The 18,713-nt window shown below is 40.4% G+C and overlaps 1 protein-coding gene across 1 annotated transcript in view; it reads left to right on the forward strand.

Annotated features, from left to right (window-relative positions):
- LOC124551334 (nuclear factor related to kappa-B-binding protein) overlaps window positions 1-18,713 on the forward strand; it is a 195,438-nt gene that overhangs the window by 39,373 nt on the left and 137,352 nt on the right. The window contains exons 8-9 of the mRNA XM_047126355.1: window positions 3,155-3,616; window positions 7,503-7,732. Coding sequence (XP_046982311.1) covers window positions 3,155-3,616; window positions 7,503-7,732 — 692 coding nt within the window. The remainder of the gene's footprint in view (window positions 1-3,154; window positions 3,617-7,502; window positions 7,733-18,713) is intronic.

Consider the following 18,713-nt stretch of genomic DNA (forward strand, 5'->3'; position numbering starts at 1 on the left):
CGTCCGTTTCTCTTTGCCGGGCATGTCCACTTCTCTTTGCCGGGCACAAGCAACCTGTCATAACGAATTTGTTTTGCCAGTGGTAAATGGCCATCCTTGTTGGTGGCTTCTTACTGCACTTTGTGCTAAACATCTGTTGAACAGCTGTAGCACACTTGTTTTTGTCAAACTTCAACACACAAAAAGCTCGCTCCACACCTGAATCACCATGTTTGCGACTAGCACTGACTATTGGCAAATTACGAAACTATGCTGTGGCAGTATACATGAAAAAAAAACTTTCAGGGTCTCTCTTGAAAATGACGTATGTATGATATCAGTACAGTGTTTGGTTCTTGTGCAATAAATAATTGAAAGTGTTCCCGTCCTTTATGTACACCCTGTATATTACAGAGTGGTTACGTGGTGTAGTGGATAGGGTGATACCTCCACTTTCATAAGGTTGTGGGTTTGAAACTGGTCAGGTTCTTTAATTTTTTTATTTTTAAATCTTTATTGAAATGACTTTTATCATTTTTATTCAGTTAATGGTTTAAATGTAATTTTTTTTATTGCTATGCTTTTGTCACATCATTTTAATCATTGTATAAACTTCATTTGTATTCTTCCTTTTCCACTCAGAATTTTTATGAGTGTGAATTTAATTATATTTATCTATTATTATATTTAATTATTTGAAACTGCCTGTGTATCAGTTGATAAACAAAAGATCAAAAGATTTTTTGTTTATATTGGCCTTGCATTGAAATAAAAAATGTATTTTTTGTTACAAGATGTGCATTTTTAAAATGGTAATCATACAAACGTTTAAAACAGTGTAAATTCATATTGCCCTATGAGCAGAATAACGCAGATGAAGATTAAAATGAAAGGAGGAGTATGGAAAATGAAGTTAGAGAATATGGGAAATAGAAATAATGAATGCGATAACATGGACAAAAAATATGATGGTGAAACAAAAGAAGTTAAATTGAAGTTAATGCAGAAAATTAATTAAAATCACATGAACAAAGATTTCAAGTGGAAAAAAGGTGATACGAAGAAAAATGAGAGCAAATGAAGAATTTGATATGATGATTAAAAGGATGTGATGAAGGAATAAAAATTAAAAATTATATTTAAACATGTTGATTGAGTAAAAATAATGTTGAAATAATTTTAATAAAAATTCAAAAAAGGAAAGGATTTAAAGTACTTGATGAAATTCAATCCCATGACTTTCTGCATGAGAAGTCTGTATCCTATCCATTACACCATGCAACACATTTAGAATGTATAATTTTTTTTACCCTATTGAGCATCACAGAAAATTCCAAATTTATTTTTTTGTCGAATACTTGCAATCGATGACCCACCAGAATGAATGCCTGCAGGGTGTGATACATTTGATCTTAACCTACATTATAGTATAGTTCAGGCTGTTCCAGCTCATGGGCTCCGCTGTGAGCCGCGGAGCGCTCCCTGCTCCAGGGAGCCGCGTCGCTCGCTGTGACCAGTCAAGTGGGCCGGCACGTGGCACGGCTGGCTGAGGCAGGCGGCAAGGCAAGGGTTTTGATGTGCCAGCTGCGTCTTACAAGATCGAAAACCTCACACTCTTAGCTGCTAAGACGTGGTGACGTGCTACACTAGGAAATACGATCTTCAGGAAATAAATAAGAAACAAATGTTTTACAAGAAATTGCATACTAAATTTATTTGGCCTCTGTAGTTTGAAATTTTCTTTTCATTGCAAGATCGGAAATATCAGGCGTCAAAGTGTTCGCAGCGTTAATGCGGAGGATGGCCTTCATTGTTGCATCCTGAAGAAGCGATCGTTCCTTACTTTATAACTGTTTTCATTGCTCAGAAAAGCTGCTCACATCAAAACGTAAATCCAAACATGCACGTGATCTGAGCGGCATTGTTGTGAAGTTTGGGAAATATTTTTTCTGTAATGAAAACTACCATCGTGACAAATACAACGTGATGTAGTACCTCTCTTTCAACAAAGTTGAATTTTGCAAATCAATAATCTCCAATTGAAGCGACGAAGACAAGTCATCGATGGAAACTGAAAAAGGAGTGCTGAATACCTTAAGTTCCATTTCCAAACTAGTGAGGTCTCGGAATCGTGTTTCAAACGACGTGATGAGCTGCTTTGCTTGGTAATCGCTGAAAGTAGTACCATCAGGTAGTTTTAAAGAAGCAAGATGATTGAAGAACGTTAGATGTCCATTACTCATCTGTCTCTCAAATAAACGTAACTTTTCCATGAACACTTTGATCTGGTCGTGCATGTCAACGATTAGCTGCCCTTTGCCCTGCAATGACAGATTTAAATTATTCAGATGCATAGTTATGTCAGCTAGGAACGCCAGGTCTGATATCCATTTTATATCTTTCAGACAACGCATTTCTTCCCCTTTCATTTCGAGAAAATGGGTATTTCCTCACTAATGGCAAAGAAAACATCAAGAACTTTTCTCCGACTCAGCCAACGAACTGTACTGTGGTAAGATATATCCCCATACTCCGCTTCCACATCTTTCAGGAATCCTTTGACGACGCACAGTTCACGACATCTTTCATTATGCCACCTAGCTCTACTGTTTCAGCACACAGTGCCTCTTGGTGCATTACAGAACACGAACTATGTTGCATGTTTTGATACCCTCCGTATTACGAATCCGTTTTTAAACATACGTCTACTGGTATGTCGTTCTTAAGCCTGGCTACCAGTTCTCTGCGTGCAACGCCTTCTACCTGACTGTATTTAATTCTGTATATTGTACCTCTTCGCAGAATTAAATACTTTATGACATACAAAACACTGCGGTCGACCATCCCTCTCAATGAATAGAAAGGTATCCTCCAATAGAGGTACAGAGCTCCCGCGGCTAGTCATAGCTGTCATTGAGCACGGATCATTATGGCTGCATGCGGCCAGGGGGCAGTGAGTTCGCTTTCCCGCTCCAGGCGGGCTCCGAGCTGCCGCAGTGAGCGCTCCGGAGCGCTCCGGCTCCCTGGAGCTCGGTTGGAACAGCCTGGTATAGATGGTGCAAAAAGTCAGTCCCACTGCTCTTTGTAAGTATTGTTCCAAATCTATAATTGGGATGCCCATAGTTCTTAAAGATATGTTTCAGCTGTTTGTGTTCCAAAGAGGATTTTTCTGCAGGTCTTCACCTCGAGGTGCCGGGAAAGCAGTGCAATCGCAATCGCATCCGAACAACCGTAGTAGTCAGCAGCAGCAGCAACAGCAACAGCAACAACAACAACAGCAACAGCAGCAGCAACAGGTGCAGGTGAAGATGGAGCCAGCAGAGACAGTGCACCAGCAGGTGCAGATGATAAAGCTGGAGCCGGGTGAGGCGTGGACCACCAAGCAGGACGGCTCGGCCACGATAGTGCTGGACCGGCACAGCTCGTCATTGCTGCAGCAGCAACAGCAGCAGAAGCAGCTGCAGAGGCAGGAACAGCAGAAGCAACAGCAGCGACCAGAGCATAAGCAGCAGAAGCAGCCGTACCAGCCGCGCCTCGTACACGTCCGAAAGGCCTACAACATCGCCACCCTGCAGGACCTTGACGGCATCGACATGATGAACCTGCCTGTCGACCTGGAAGATTCTTCTGACATAAAGTGAGTACCTGGAATAAATATTTCACTCTGCAGCAGAATATGCACTAATTTGAAACTCACTGGCAGAATAAGAGTGTGGGCCGGACTGGGCCTCAAACTGGGAACTTCGGCAAACTGAGCTAGAGAGCACAACTTATGTATGCACTCCCTTCCCCCTGCTCTTACACCCACACCACAGCCTAACAGTTTTATAGATGTCTTTTTTTCTAGGTGGTCAGGGCAGAAGTAAACACTTGAAGTTTGCCAATAACATTTTAATTCTATCAGAGACAGCAAAGGAGTTGGAAGGTCGATTGAAGTGAATTAATATTGTCTTGCAGATAGGCACTGAAACTTGTGTGTTAAAAAGTAGAGACAAGGTGAGAGTACAAGAGACAAGATGAGAGTACAAACTTTTGAAATGTGGTGCTAGAGAAGAATCCTGAAAATCGGATGTGTCATACAGATAACTAATGGAAATATATTGAATTGAGTCAAGGAGAAAATACCTTCAGATACGTTTACTAAATGAAGGGATCAGTTGATAAGACACTTCTTGACACATCAAGGAATTATCAGTTAAATGCAAATGCGTGTGTGTGTAGGAGGGGGGGTTGTAGAGGTAGACCAACATTTGACTGCAGTGATCGGTTTCAAATGGATGTTGGTTCCACAGATACACAGAGATGAAGTGGCTTGCATATGAAATTCATTTTCGGACTAGAAATTTGTACCTGTATTCTAGAGTAATGCTTTGTATGTCATTCCTTCCAATTGTCACAACTGCCCATAGTGGTTATACCTCGTCAGAATTCTCACAAATCAATGAAAAACCTGAAACCTTGGATTTTCCTCTAATTTTGTTCATTTTCAGTTATTTACATGTCACCCCTGTTCCATCATTGACAGCGCTAGGGCAGTCACACCCTAACTATGTATTTTTGAGATATTCAGTCACATTAGCATTAGGTTTAATGGAAATAGGCATCTTAGAGTTGAGGTATAAGATGAACTAATTATTAAAAATAAACAATATACTGAAACATCATGCTTTATGCTCAAGTTTTATTATTGTGCAACATTTTAACCAAAAGCTAGTTTTTCATGCATCTCAATGTTTATGAAGTAATATCTTGTGCACTACGTGTTGGACAATGAAATAATTTTGCAAGTACAGTCAGGGTATTTGTGGATACTGTCTGCAAACTATGTTGCATATAGAATTGGTAGCAAAGAAGTAATAAATTAAAACATTATCTCTGTAATGACAGCTTTGTGGAAACGATAGATTGTTGCTCACCATGCGGAGGAGGCGTTGCGTTGTAGTCAGGCATGAGGAAAAGACTGCTACACCTTCAGCTTTCAGTCTTAAGCCATTCTTCTAAAGGAGAAAACACACGCCCAGATTCACACAAGCACAACTTACTGTCTGGCCACTGAGGCTCTGAAATGTCGGCCTCAGTGGTCATATGTTTGGGAGTTGTGCTCATGTGAATGTGCGTGTGTTTTCCATTTTAGAAGAAGGCCTTGTGGCCGAAAGCTCAAATGTGTTGCAGTCTTCTTGTTGCATTTTTCTGCAATTCCATGTCTCTTCTGTATGGTGAGTAGCAATCTATCCTCTCCATAATATTGTCATTATTCCATCCTAGATTTTCCACAGTTAGAAAAGATCACGTCCAATGCTGACATTTTACTACAAAAATGTGAATATGTGGTGAACGATAAACTTCGTTTCTTTCATCACTTTGTGGAGGCTGTCAGTGAGAAAAAGTTTAGTAAAGGTTTGAAGTTACGTGTAAACTTTATTAGAAGTCACTAAGTGCTTTTATTCTCAAATAACCGACAAATAAAGTCAGCATATTTTGCGAGCCTTCAGTTATGCTGCCTCCAGAGAAGCACGCAGCCCTAACTGTAATACTTGTTTTAATGTGTTCAAGCTTTCGCATAAGATTACACCTATTAATGAGTAGATTTTGACAGAATTTTAAATTTATGGTAAATATTGAAAATAAATGTTTGTTGGCCCCAGACGCCATTTGATAGCAATAAATGGTACCGTGTCCCTTGATAGTCACTTAGAGTAGTATAGAATGTTAGTTACGTACATGATTTTAATATCAGTGATCCCAGATATTATTGATATCATTTAGTAAAATTATTGGAATATTTTTGGGTTAGTTAATTATCAGTCATTCTGTAGAAGAAATCAGCCTTTTGTTTGCCGTTACATGTATGTGTCCTACATACTTTGGTAAATTCCCTCTTTACTCATCATTTCAATTCAGTTTTTGGCTGTGGTGCACTGTGTATTTTTCTTGAAATCTATTATTTTATGAAGTTGCAGCTATACAGTATAAAAATTCATTGGTAAGCATTCAGACATCAGGGTCAGTCATATAAGATGTAACAACACATTCATCGTGTGAGTGGTTCGAGGTATTGAAGTAACCTGTTAAACAGATGATAGCGCCCAGAGGGAAGCATAATTTTACTCTGTAGTTAACATTGTGCACTTTGATATCCAACAAGATAAAGAATCAAGTGCATTATTATTATTATTATTTCTTTCATTTCTGCGACATTATGTCTGGTTAAAAATGGAAAGTGATGCGGACCTTGATCAAGCGTGACTTCCTTTTAACTGTGCGGTATATGTTACATTGCATTTAGGAACTTTCGGGTAGTTGAACATGTATCAATAATTACAGATTTCTGTAGTTGTATGTATATGTTTGGATGTAGCTGTATTGTGTTGATGTACTGGTGGATATTGTGTGGTATGACTCCTGTAGTTGATAGTATAATTGGTACAATGTCAACTTTATCCTGATGCCACATGTCCTTGACTTCCTCAGCCAGTTGGATGTATTTTTCAATTTTTTCTCCTGTTTTCTTCTGTATATTTATAGTATTGGGTATGGATATTTCGATTAGTTGTGTTAATTTCTTCTTTTTATTGGTGAGTATCATGTCAGGTTTGTTATGTGGTGTTGTTTTATCTGTTATAATGGTTCTGTTCCATTTTGTATTCATCATTCTCCAGTACATTTTGTGGTGCATACTTGTATATGGGAACGAGTTGTTTTATTAGTTTATGTTGTATGGCAAATTGTTGATGTATTATTTTCGCTACATTGTCGTGTCTTCTGGGGTATTCTGTATTAGCTAGTATTGTACATCCGCTTGTGATGTGATCTACTGTTTCTATTTGTTGTTTGCAAAGTCTGCATTTATCTGTTGTGGTATTGGGATCTTTAATAATATGCATGCTGTAATATCTGGTGTTTATTGTTTGATCCTGTATTGCAATCATGAATTCTTCCGTCTCACTGTATATATTGCCTTTTATTAGCCATGTGTTGGATGCGTCTTGATCAATGTGTGGCTGTGTTAGATGATACGGATGCTTGCCATGTAGTGTTATTATTATTATTATTATTATTATTGATATTCGCTGTTGTGATGTAAGACAGGGTTTTATGCCAAAATCAATTGGTATGCACAGTGAGAAGATGGACTGAGGCTATGAAGATAAAAAAGTATTTTCTCTTGTCCTCCTCTACACCATAGTGATGCAGGGTCAGCTATAACTTTTGTGTATGGAACTGTATGCTAACATTTATAGTATCAGAATTAGCTGAGGAAAATCGGTCAAAAGGTCGGACAAGAGCTCCATGTGGTGGTGTTTACGTTGCTGTAGCAGACTCCGGCTGTCTTTCCCCTCTATTTTATCATTTATGTTGACATTAACAAGCATCAAATCACAGCACTCCTCCTATTGTGAGTTTTTTTTTTTTTCATAGTAGTAGGGTCTCTTAGTTTTGTGCTTGTGGCTGTGTGTTACTTCTTACCGGTTTTAACATGTTCTGTATAATTTTGATTTTGAGAAATCTTTTTGTGTTACCAGGCCAGCTCCTGAGCTGATGCAGGAGACGCACACCTGCTTCTTCTCGTTGATCCGAGATGTGATTTGCTCGACGGTGCAACACCGGATGGCAATGCCGACCCTCCAGGATAGGTTGCGGGCCTGGCAGGAGAACCCCATCTCGCCCCTCAACGACTGGTACCACCTGGCACCTGACTCGTGGGTCAGCTTGCTGCCCTCTGCCATCGGTTTCCTCTGTGGTGACTACCCTGGTGAGTGCGTGCGTGTGTGTGTGTGTGTGTGTGTGTGTGTGTGTGTGTGTGTGTGTGTGAAGCTGTGCCAGAATAGATTTTGTCATCTTTTTGTTCAGGTGTATAACAGTTTTTCATCTACAATAATATAAGGGTGGTTCAGAAAGTGAGGTCCAGTTATGACACACCTATGTGATATTAGTCCTTTAAACATAAATGATTTTCCATGCCTTTATAGTAATTAACATGAATAATGCATTTTATAATAATGTTTACAATAAATGTGTCATATATAATTACAGAAGTTACTGTTCTTTCATTGTCATAAGTTGTTCAGGAGATGGTGTTATTCTTCACACATAATAGTATTAAACTTTCAGATCCATTATTTTAATAGACAGAATTACAGTTTTGTTCTCCAACTTACAATTTATTCCCATATTTCTACCCAAAAATTTGTTCACAAAACATCTTGACTTACAAATAATTGTTCATAGAGAAGTTGCCAGAAGAAAAAATATTGAAAATTTCTTAGATGCATGAATGTTTTAAAGCAACTGAAAATAAATGGCATATATGTTCCGTGTTTCACATCCAAGAGGCAGCTGAACTAATCTGAAATGAACTTAAACTGTGGTTAAAACAATAGACATTATTGTCGTACATTTCAGAGTTGTGAACAAAGTGAATAACCAGTGATGCCACATTTGGTCTTAAATAGATTCTCTTTTGAGACTCAAGAGTTCTCAAAAATAGCTGTTTTCAATTACAGACAGTTTTCTATACAGAACAAATTTGCGATGCAAAGAAAAAAAAAATAAATAAATAAAATAAAATAAATAAATAAAATAAAATAAATAAATAAATAAAAATCAAATTACGAGGATGTGTTGAAAAGTAATGCTGCTGAATTTTTGTGTGAAAACTCTTAAAACTTTTTAAATAAAACAAATGTTATTAGTATCCTATATCTTTATTCTTCATGTCTACACATTTATTTCTCAATGTGGTCACCTCAGTGATGAACTCATTTCTCCCAACAAGAGCCAGTTTGTTGACACGATGACTTCTTTGACGGAGCCACAGCCTTGCGTATGCATGCACCTGTTCAAAGTCCTCGAAGGTGTTAAAGTTTTGGAAACAGATGAAAATCAGATGAAACCAAGCGGGACGGCGTGGAGGATGATCGATGACAAGTGAACCCGCATAATGGATTGGTGCAGGTGTCACAGCACTTGTCTGTGGTCTGGCATTGTCCTGCTGAAGGAGAAGGTGCTGTAAGTGTTGACAAACTCTTCGAATTCGAAACTCGATTACAGTATTCTGTTTCTTGGGCACTGACACAGTTATGTTACGCACCACTGTATTACATGCTACAATTCTAGCTGCAGAGGGCTGCAGATATGTAGACAAGAATACAGATGTAGAACCTTAATAACATCTGATTCATTTAAAAAGCTTTAAGGGGTTTCACATAATAAAATCAAAGGCATTACTTTTCAGTATGCCACTGTACATTTCAATTTATGATGAAAATTTTGAGGTTTAAAGGTGTATTAATGTTAGTATTCTTAAGAAATTAATTCCAGTAAATTTTTTCATGTTATTTCCGCTAGCTAAGTCGTGCTCTGTGTGCTGGGGAATGAGTGAGTGGCTGTGGGGCTCAGGGCAAACACTATTAACATTTAGAAAGAACTTTATTGGTCTTGCTTCAGGACGTAGTGAGTCAGACATGCCTCTCCTCACTGACACTGGCTGGGACTGATGAGCGGGCTGCAACTCCCGCCTGATGCTGCTGGGCCAACACCTCTCACTGCTGAGGCCAGCAGCCTCTGTAAACACAACCACTCTTTGTCCCAATTTCGTATCTGTACATAATAATTTATTGTGCATGCTAAACCACTGTTGCTTGCCATACTTCTTATACTCTTTACAAGCACTCTGTGCTGCTTCCCATTCCCCAATGTCCTGACCTATTGCCTGTATTACAGCTATTTTTCTGATTAGCCCATCTGCATTTCCATGTTTCTTTCCTTGTTTTTGCATTACTTTGTACTCAAATTTGCTGAGTATCAGTGCCCACATCGCCAGCCTGCTAGATGGGTCCTTGAAACCCAGTAATTGCTTCAAAGCAGTGTGGTCTGTCACTACCTTGAACGTTCTTCTATACGGGTAACATTGAAAGTACTTCACTATGCATACAAGCTAAGCATTTCTCTTTCTGTTGAAGACTTGAGTGTTCTCAGCTGTTTTCAACTGTCTTGGTTGTATAGGCAACAGGATGTTCTTGTCTGTTGACCTACTGAGGCAAAACACACCCCAGAGTGTGATTTGACACATCACGTGATAAAATGAACTTCTGAAAGTCTGGACGTACTAACACCAGACTCAATATTAACATCTCTTAAACTCAACATATGCTTCCTGGTATTCTGCTGACCATACAAATTTAATCTCCTTCTTTAGCAACTGTTTCAGTGGCTTGGAAATGTCCACAAACTCCTTCACAAATTTCCTGTAACAATTTGTGAGACTGAGAAAAGATTATAATTCCTTGGTTGTTCGTGGTACCAGAAACTCTTGGACTGGTCCTTACACCATCCCTATTAATGATATGACCCAAATAGTTAATCTCTTCCACCACAAAGTGACATTTTTCTGTGCTGAGTGTCAAAAGGGCCCCTCGTAATCTTTTGAACACACAGATGTTTTCTATGCTCTTGCATATCCCTTGAAAAGATGATTACATTGAAACCTTGCTTTTACACTTTTCAGGGGACTTTAAAAAAATGGGCTAAAATGCGGGGAAAAAGTAAAATGTGTTTTAAGCTGTAAAGGGTACGTATAGAATACCCACTTGCCTTTTCGCATTTTATCTATGATATTTGTACAAATAGGCACCAAAATACTTCTCAACTTACTTGTTTATTATCTAATAAAGGTGTATTATTCGTGTTTATTATCTAACAAAGGTTTATTATCTGATATAAACTGCTGATGTAATTGTAACTGATAACTGCCTGGAAAGCAAAAACGTTTGACTCGATTTTGTACGTCAAATCGATGTTTTTGGAAAGCGTGCAGCTGTCATTCATTATTGAAATAATGAAACACTGCACCAGTCCTGTATTTTTACATGCTTAGCATGGCGCATTTCGAGAATTTTTTCTCGTTGTCAAGTTAAATATATACATAAGTATTTTGTGTGGTGCCTGCATATGTGTTGTTCTGCATCACTTTCATTGTAGTCGTCTTTTTGAGATTATCAAGGATTGTGCCTCCTCATTTATGTAGAAAACCACACGCACGCAAACCATCATGCACCTAGGAATTCGGGTGGTGGGCCGGTGTGCTGTGGCAAGGGTCAGTGTACGATGTGATGCTCTGGCCAGTAGCATCATTCTACAATGTCTAGCTGTTGCATTCAATGCAGGATGCGTGTTGAATATTTAGTGTTGATTTTCATGCTAGTTGAGGTATGGTGAGGATATTTATTCACTGCAGTGTTCATTATGGGTGGTATAAGGACTGGAATACATGTGAGACTTTTTCGCTCTGAGACAGCTTGGTACTCTCAGATAATACATGCAGAATTGTTGACACTAAGGGCAAATTATAATTACTGCCTGATATTTCCTAATGAGTACTCTCTGTAAGTGATATCAGACAAATGAAGCTTTCCAGACATACATTTATTTAAACATTTTTAGTTGTATTGACTAGAGCCTTGCATCACGTCACATTTACGTGCCCGAGCTCGGCCCGGCCGAGTGTGCTGTCCTGTTGCCCGTACTGCAGGTAGTAAAGCTCAAATATACTGTCACTGGAATGTGTGAGCTGCAATGCACCGTGGAGGCCCACAGCTTGTCGGATACCCAGCTGGCCCCAGATGTCAACAAGGCTCGGTGCAACCGAGAACCAGGCAGTGCTGGGAATGACAAGCCACACATATGCGGAATTGCTTTCTGAATTGCCTGCACTCCTTTGAGAATCGTGAAATTTGATAGGTTAGGAACAGGGCGTTCTTGATCCTTTTCGTTTTGCATCCTTAATGGTGTGACGCCTGGAAGACGCGCAACTTGATGAACTGCTAAGCCACACGGGCACCCAGGTGACCTCGGGTTCCAGTGGGGCACCACTCAGTCTGGCAGTGCCTGGTGCGACTCAATGGGCTTACCGGGCAGTGTGAGTAGGGGCTCACCTGGCAGTCAGTGCTAAGGTCCCAGGTGGGCTGCACAGGCTCGGCGCATGCCTCTGGTGTTGATTTAAGAAACTACTCATAAACTCCTCAAAGTCTCTTCTTTATCACGTGCTATAATAATATAATCAATAAATACCATGTTATATAAAATTATAGCTACACCTGTATTACTTGAAGTCAAATTGCAATTTTCCAAGTTTCGGTACAATTACTTTCAAACATAGCTTCAATTGCAACTTCCTGGCAGATTAAAACTGTGTGCCAGACTGAGACTCGAACTCGGGACCTTTGCCTTTCACAGGCAAGTGCTCTACCAACTGAGCTACCCAAGCACGAATCACGCCCCGTCCTCACAGCTTTACTTCTGCCAGTACCTCGTCTCCTACCTTCCAAACTTTACAGAAGCTCTCCTGCGAACCTTGCAGAACTAGCACTCCTGATCCTTTCTTTCAGGAGTGAGTCGTGAGACGTGCTTGGGTAGCTCAGTTGGTAGAGCACTTGTCTGCGAAAGGCAAAGGTCCCGAGTTCGAGTCTCGGTCCGGCACACAGTTTTAATCTGCCAGAAAGTTTCATATTGGCGCACACTCCGCTGCAGAGTGAAAATCTCATTCTGGATAGCTTCACTTATTTCTCTGTGTTAATTAATCTATGCTAATTTGCCTGATTACTTGAAATGTGGATATTCTGGTGAATGTATTCTGTGGAGGTATTAAAAACTGTAGCCATTTCAGCCAACAAACTTTGCATTCATATCTCAGTTCCCTTAGTCCAGTGATTTTACGTTCCATACCACTGGCTTTTCCTCATACGAACTAATTAAATTGGCAGCTTCTCTCCGAGTCTACTTTCTTTCAGCTTTCTTCATTACTTTTTGCTGACACAGTGCTTATATTCACTCACAGTGCATACCCATCACAACAGTAGTCTCAACTGTCCCCACAGTGTCGGAACATATTTATGGATTAACTGGTTGTAGTATCATTTTGGTGCTGTGGTTAGGACGCTAATTTTACATACATATTTTCATACTAGTGTGGGATCAAGTCCATTCAGTGATAATTTTTTGATTTTTATTTGTTAATTCTATAATACATTATTTACTGAACTTTCATAATACGCTAACTACTCGTGAAGTTTGTTTAGAAAAGAAACGGGCAATTGCTTTGCTCATAAGCACATCACGGCCACATATTATGACTCAAAACTTTCAGTTTCCTGGATACTTTTATTTAGTGTGTGCATGACTACAGCAAAATATATTACCAAGATGTGATAGTGTACAAACTCTGAAATACGGCACAAATCTGGGATGCAATGTGCCCACACAGCTTTTACTGAGAACTCTCATCTGCGTCAACAATGCTGGTTTACAGGACACGTGCTACTTGCAAAGGCTCACTGAAAGCGAAAAACTCTCATGTGTGTACCTAGCTTAAAGCAGACACGACACACATTACGTTAAGAAGTAACAGCGATAGTTTTCCGAGCTTAAAATTGTTCTAGGGAGAGTGAGAAACAGAAGCAGAAGCAGTGACCCAGTGTGGCACTTACTCATTGTTTCCAGTTACCAGGGTACACACAGACAGGGAGCACACTGGTGATGCCAACCAGTCTTTGCGCAGAAGTCATCACGAAATCACCTTCGTATTTGCGCATCACTGTAATTGGCTGTGAGTTGCAGATGACAATGTTTTCTTTAAACACTGAAGCACTTTAATCGCCCACACTTCCATCTTGAAACAATATTTCAATGTGCAATAGCACATATCTATCCACTAGCAGTGTTTGAAAGCTTTGATTGTTTCTTCTCTGTAGATATTCAGTTTCATTCACAAAGCATGTATTCAGACACACAATAGCTCTTATGACTTTGCTTATTGAACTGTCCTAATACTTTCTCTAACTCCACTATATCCTGGAGAACTAATAGTAAATATTATTGGATGCATACAGGAAGTGGACAAAATGCGGACACACCAAAATCCAACACATCACCGTGTCTAATATGATATAGGAAAGCTGTTGGCGTTCAAACCAGCTTTCATTTGTCTCAGAATGGATAATTGTAGGTCCTGTACAGTTTTCAGCATCTGTAGCAGATTGTTGAGCACAGTTGGCTGTCATGTGAAGGACCTGGGTTCAATTCCCAGTACTGTCACAGATTCTTCCTTTATGAGAAGACTGGTACGGGGTGCATTCAACCTCATGCCAATTGAGGAGTTACTAGACTGGCTCCACAGTCCAGAAAACAAAGTGGCTGGGAGAGTGGAGTGCTGACCACACGCCCTTCCGTACTGCATCCTCATGACGCCGCAAGGCAGAGGGTGATACGGCAGCCTGTAGACGTCCCTCCAGCCTTGACAGCCAGGCGAGGAGGTCATTAATCGTTCTATGGTTTACCAGGGGATCTTATACCATGCTTCCCAACAAATAGTACCAATTTCAAGTAACGTCGATGGAGGTGGATTGCGATCGAGCACTCTTCTCTCCAAAGTAGACCACAAAGTGGCAATAATATTGATATCTGGTGACTGTGGTGGTCATGGGAGATTGGACAGTTCATCTTTGTGCTCGCAACACCAGTCCTGGATGATGTGTGGGACATAGCATCACAAACATTGTATTGTGGGATGGACCCGATTAGCCAAAATGCCCACATAATTCTTGGCAGTAATACAACCTTGTAGAGAATGAATGGGGCCCATGGAATATCACGATACGGTTGCCCAAACTGACACCGAACCCCTGCTGTGTTCCACTCTTGGAACATAAACTCCACCAGAGGTTGGAAACAGTGTGAAACAAGACTCATCTGAGCTAATGGTATTCTCTAATTGCTCCATAGTCAACTTTTTATGGCTTTGCCACTGTGTTTTTGCGTTACAGGCATTTGCGTCAGTGATTGGTGGTTTGGGAATTCCAGCTTGCCCTGCAATTCCCTGTTTATGGAGCTCTGTTCATTTTGTTTTGGTGCTGACAGGGTTTGCAAATGTGACCTTCAGTTCTGCAGCTGTTGTCTTCTTAACTTTCACCAAAATCCTCTTCAGTGATTGTCCTTCACAGTCACCCAACACACACTTTTGTCCGTGTTGTGAATTAGCGGATGCTGTTTTTCTGCTTTCCCTGTATGCAGTATACACTGCCTCTTCAAACACCAAATACTTCGGCTACCTTGTTTATGGAATCGGCCACCATACACGCACCAACAGTTTGCCCATCTTCGCATTACTTAGATCCGACATAGTGCAAACACAACAACACAGAACATTGTTCAGACTGTGCCCGAAACTTGCAACATATTGAGGACATTGCACCATTTCCGTTTGTCGTCAAATACAACTGTGCAACCTGCAGACTTTGTTAGCATCTGGATATATTTTCAAGTATGCCGTTCTTGTGGTGCTTCCATATTTTTGTCCAATCTCTGTATGTTTGGGGGGGGGGGGGGATATTGGTAGCTCTAATGTATGAGAAAGATTGTAGAGAAAGCACGATGTACATTTTGTGTCATCGTTGCCACTGTACACTCTTGCACCATGCGAAGGTGACCAGATCCTCTTTCTACAATACAAATGCACGCACATGTCAACAGGGTTCTTTATTCATAAGAACAGGAAGCCACTTATCTTCCAGCAAGTTGTAGTGGTGCAGGCTCTTCTGTAATAGTCCATGTTAGCCTCAGTGTTGGTGAAGTACAAGTCCCTGCGATTCCGACTGCAACTTACTGGGTGACTGTCTGTGACTAACTGGGCCTCCAATCTGCGGTAGCGAACTGAATACTTGCAGTCAAGAGGGCGTTGATGGTGCATTGCTTGCGAGTCTGTCTTTGGCCTCTCTCCTGATAGGAGCACTTGATTCAGCGCCTACTATCAGTCTTCTTGCAACCTCTTTGCTGACTGTTGTACTGGCGACAGCTTACGCCAGCACAGTACATATATAGAGTGTATCAGATATACTTTTACAAACTTGGATATAGACTCCTCTCACTAAAATAGGAATAAAAGTGCATGTAAACATACATTTAAATATCTTTCTCTTATGAGTTCTTAGTGGAGTGAGAAAAATTGCAAAGTTCTTAAGTTCACAACCTTACATGACAAGTTGAGTTAGCATCTGTGCATTGGGAATGTCTGCTGTATAAACCAACTGTTTTAGGATGCCACACATATAGTAATCCATAGGATTTGGGTCAGGCGGAATATGGAGGCCTTTAAAGTTGCGCTCCCCAACATATAAATTTATCATTGTAGATCTCATCAAGAGCATCTCACACAATGTGACTGAATTTTACTAGAGCCCTGTTGTGCAGAAACCTAACCCTTCTTATTATATCTACATTTACATCTACATCTCCATACACACTCTGCTAGCCACTGTATGGTGCATTGTGGAGGGTACCTCGTACCACTATTAGTCATTTCCTATCCTGTTCCACTCGCAAATAGAGTGGCGGAAAAACAACTGTCTATATGTCTCCATACAAGCCTTAATTTCTTTTATCTTTGTGGTCCTCACACAAAATATACATTTGTGGCAGCAGAATCTGTTGTGTCGCCTACTGTGGGAGTACACTAACACAAACAAAGGAGGAGAGAAGTTGTGATAGCCAGTGGCAGGAATCCAAAAACGATCTGTTCATAACACTTGAAGATTAATAGAACTCTTTATTTCTAAAAGGAAAGAAACGTAACTTAACCTCTTTGTTATGAGGTGGCTTGATGTGCTTCCTGTGCGTCCTACATGCAGTTACTTTACACACTATTACTACTCGCAGAACACAGGCTAATTATCATTTTCCTATTACTCAGTATTGATAATCTCAGACTGATCTCAGCCAGTGATGAGCAGCTGGTTAAATCAGCATTGACAGGGGCACTGAACTTCGTCTTCCTGGAGGTGTGGCACTGCCCGCTCTATTCATCGCAGTGTGGGTCGGTGCCTTCTTGGTGCCGTTTCACAGCACTGTGCTGGTCGGCGTGCAGTCGATGCTGTAACACTGCACAGAATCGTTCTGCAGTCAGCTTTAAATGTCAATTCTTTAAATTTTCTTAGTAGTGCCTCATAAAAAGATGTTGTTTTCCCTCCAGGGATTCCCATTTGAGTTCACGAAGTATCTCGATAATACTTGTGTGCTGATTGAACCTGCTATTAACAAATCTAGCAGCCTGCCTCAGAATTGCTTTGATATCTTCCTGTAATCTGACCTGGTGGGGATCCAAAACACTCAAGCTGTACTGTAGAAGAGGATGCACTAGCATGCTCTACACATTCCCACTAGGGCTACCGCATATCAGAGCATCTCGTCAATGCTGTGGTTGCCATGGAAATGCCCGCAGTGGTGTGGCATAGCCGGCTCTGTGTCACGGTTTGCCCGTGTTGAACCACAGCTGCTGCTGCTTGCCGTACTGTAGGTCTGCACCACCAATCACAGAATGCGTTGAACGTGACATCAGGTATACAACCACCAGCCATAGGGATTTGTGCCAAAGCGCAGGCCTTGTCGCGGTGGCAGCTACAAAATACTTATCATCCCATGTAAATGAAACTATTTGGTGAAAAATTTGATTCGTTTGCATCTAACAGTCTGATATCTTTGTCCAATAAAGGACTGAATTTCTTTTCATTTTTTGTCACTATTACTTGCTGTACCACTTTCAAGCGAAACACTACATGAAATTTTGTTTAGCGTGCAGAGGTACGAACACATTGCATAGCCTTCGGGTGTAGTTCATTTTACGTAACACATTATTGCATGTGAAAGTTAGACAATATATCAAAATTGTTTTTAAAGTTGAGGGCAGAACGATAGCTATCACCATTCCTGAGATATTGGATGATATGTCAGTAGACGGGTTGTGCAGCAGCTGCTTGCGGATCTCCTTGCTCACTGTAGATCATGTGGTTGTAACAGAATCAAATTTTGTAAACAGTTCAGGATATCAAAATGTGTTTTTTTGCAAATGATAGCTGAAAGCAAGGGGAAACTACAGCCGTAATTTTTCCTGTATGGTTAAATGATGATGGCGTCCTCTTGGGTAAAATATTCCGGAGGTAAAATAGTCCCCCATTCAGATCTCCGGGCGGGAGTCCCCCATTCGGATCTCCGGGCGGGGACTACTCAAGAGGACATTGTCATCAGGAGAAAGAAAACTGACGTTCTACGGATCGGAGCGTGGAATGTCCGATCCCTTAATCGGGCAGGTAGGTTAGAAAATTTAAAAAGGGGAATGGATAGGTTAAAGTTAGATATAGTGGGAATTAGTGAAGTTCGGTGGCAGGAGGAACAAGACTGTTGGTCAGGTGAATACAGGGTTATAAATACAAAATCAAATAGGGGTAATGCAGGAGTAGGTTTAATAATGAATTAAAAAAATAGGAGTGCGGGTAAGCTACTACAAGCAGCATAGTGAACGCATTATCGTGGCAAAGACAGACACAAAGCCCATTCCTACTACAGTAGTACAAGTTTTTATGCCTACTTGCTCTGCAGATGATGAAGAAATTGATGAAATGTATGATGAGCTAAAAGAAATTATTCAGGTAGTGAAGGGAGACGAAAATTTAATAGTCATGGGTGACTGGAATTCGACAGTAGGAAAAGGAAGAGAAGGAAACGTAGTAGGTGAATATGGATTGGGACTAAGAAATGAAAGAGGAAGCCGCCTGGCAGAATTTTGCAAAGAGCATAACTTAATCATATCTAACACTTGGTTCAAGAATCATGAAAGAAGGTTGTATACATGGAAGAACCCTGGAGATTCTAAAAGGTTTCAGATAGATTATATAATGGTAAGACAGAGA

This window comes from Schistocerca americana, chromosome 9 (assembly GCF_021461395.2).
Source record: "Schistocerca americana isolate TAMUIC-IGC-003095 chromosome 9, iqSchAmer2.1, whole genome shotgun sequence".
Classification (NCBI taxonomy): domain Eukaryota; kingdom Metazoa; phylum Arthropoda; class Insecta; order Orthoptera; family Acrididae; genus Schistocerca; species Schistocerca americana.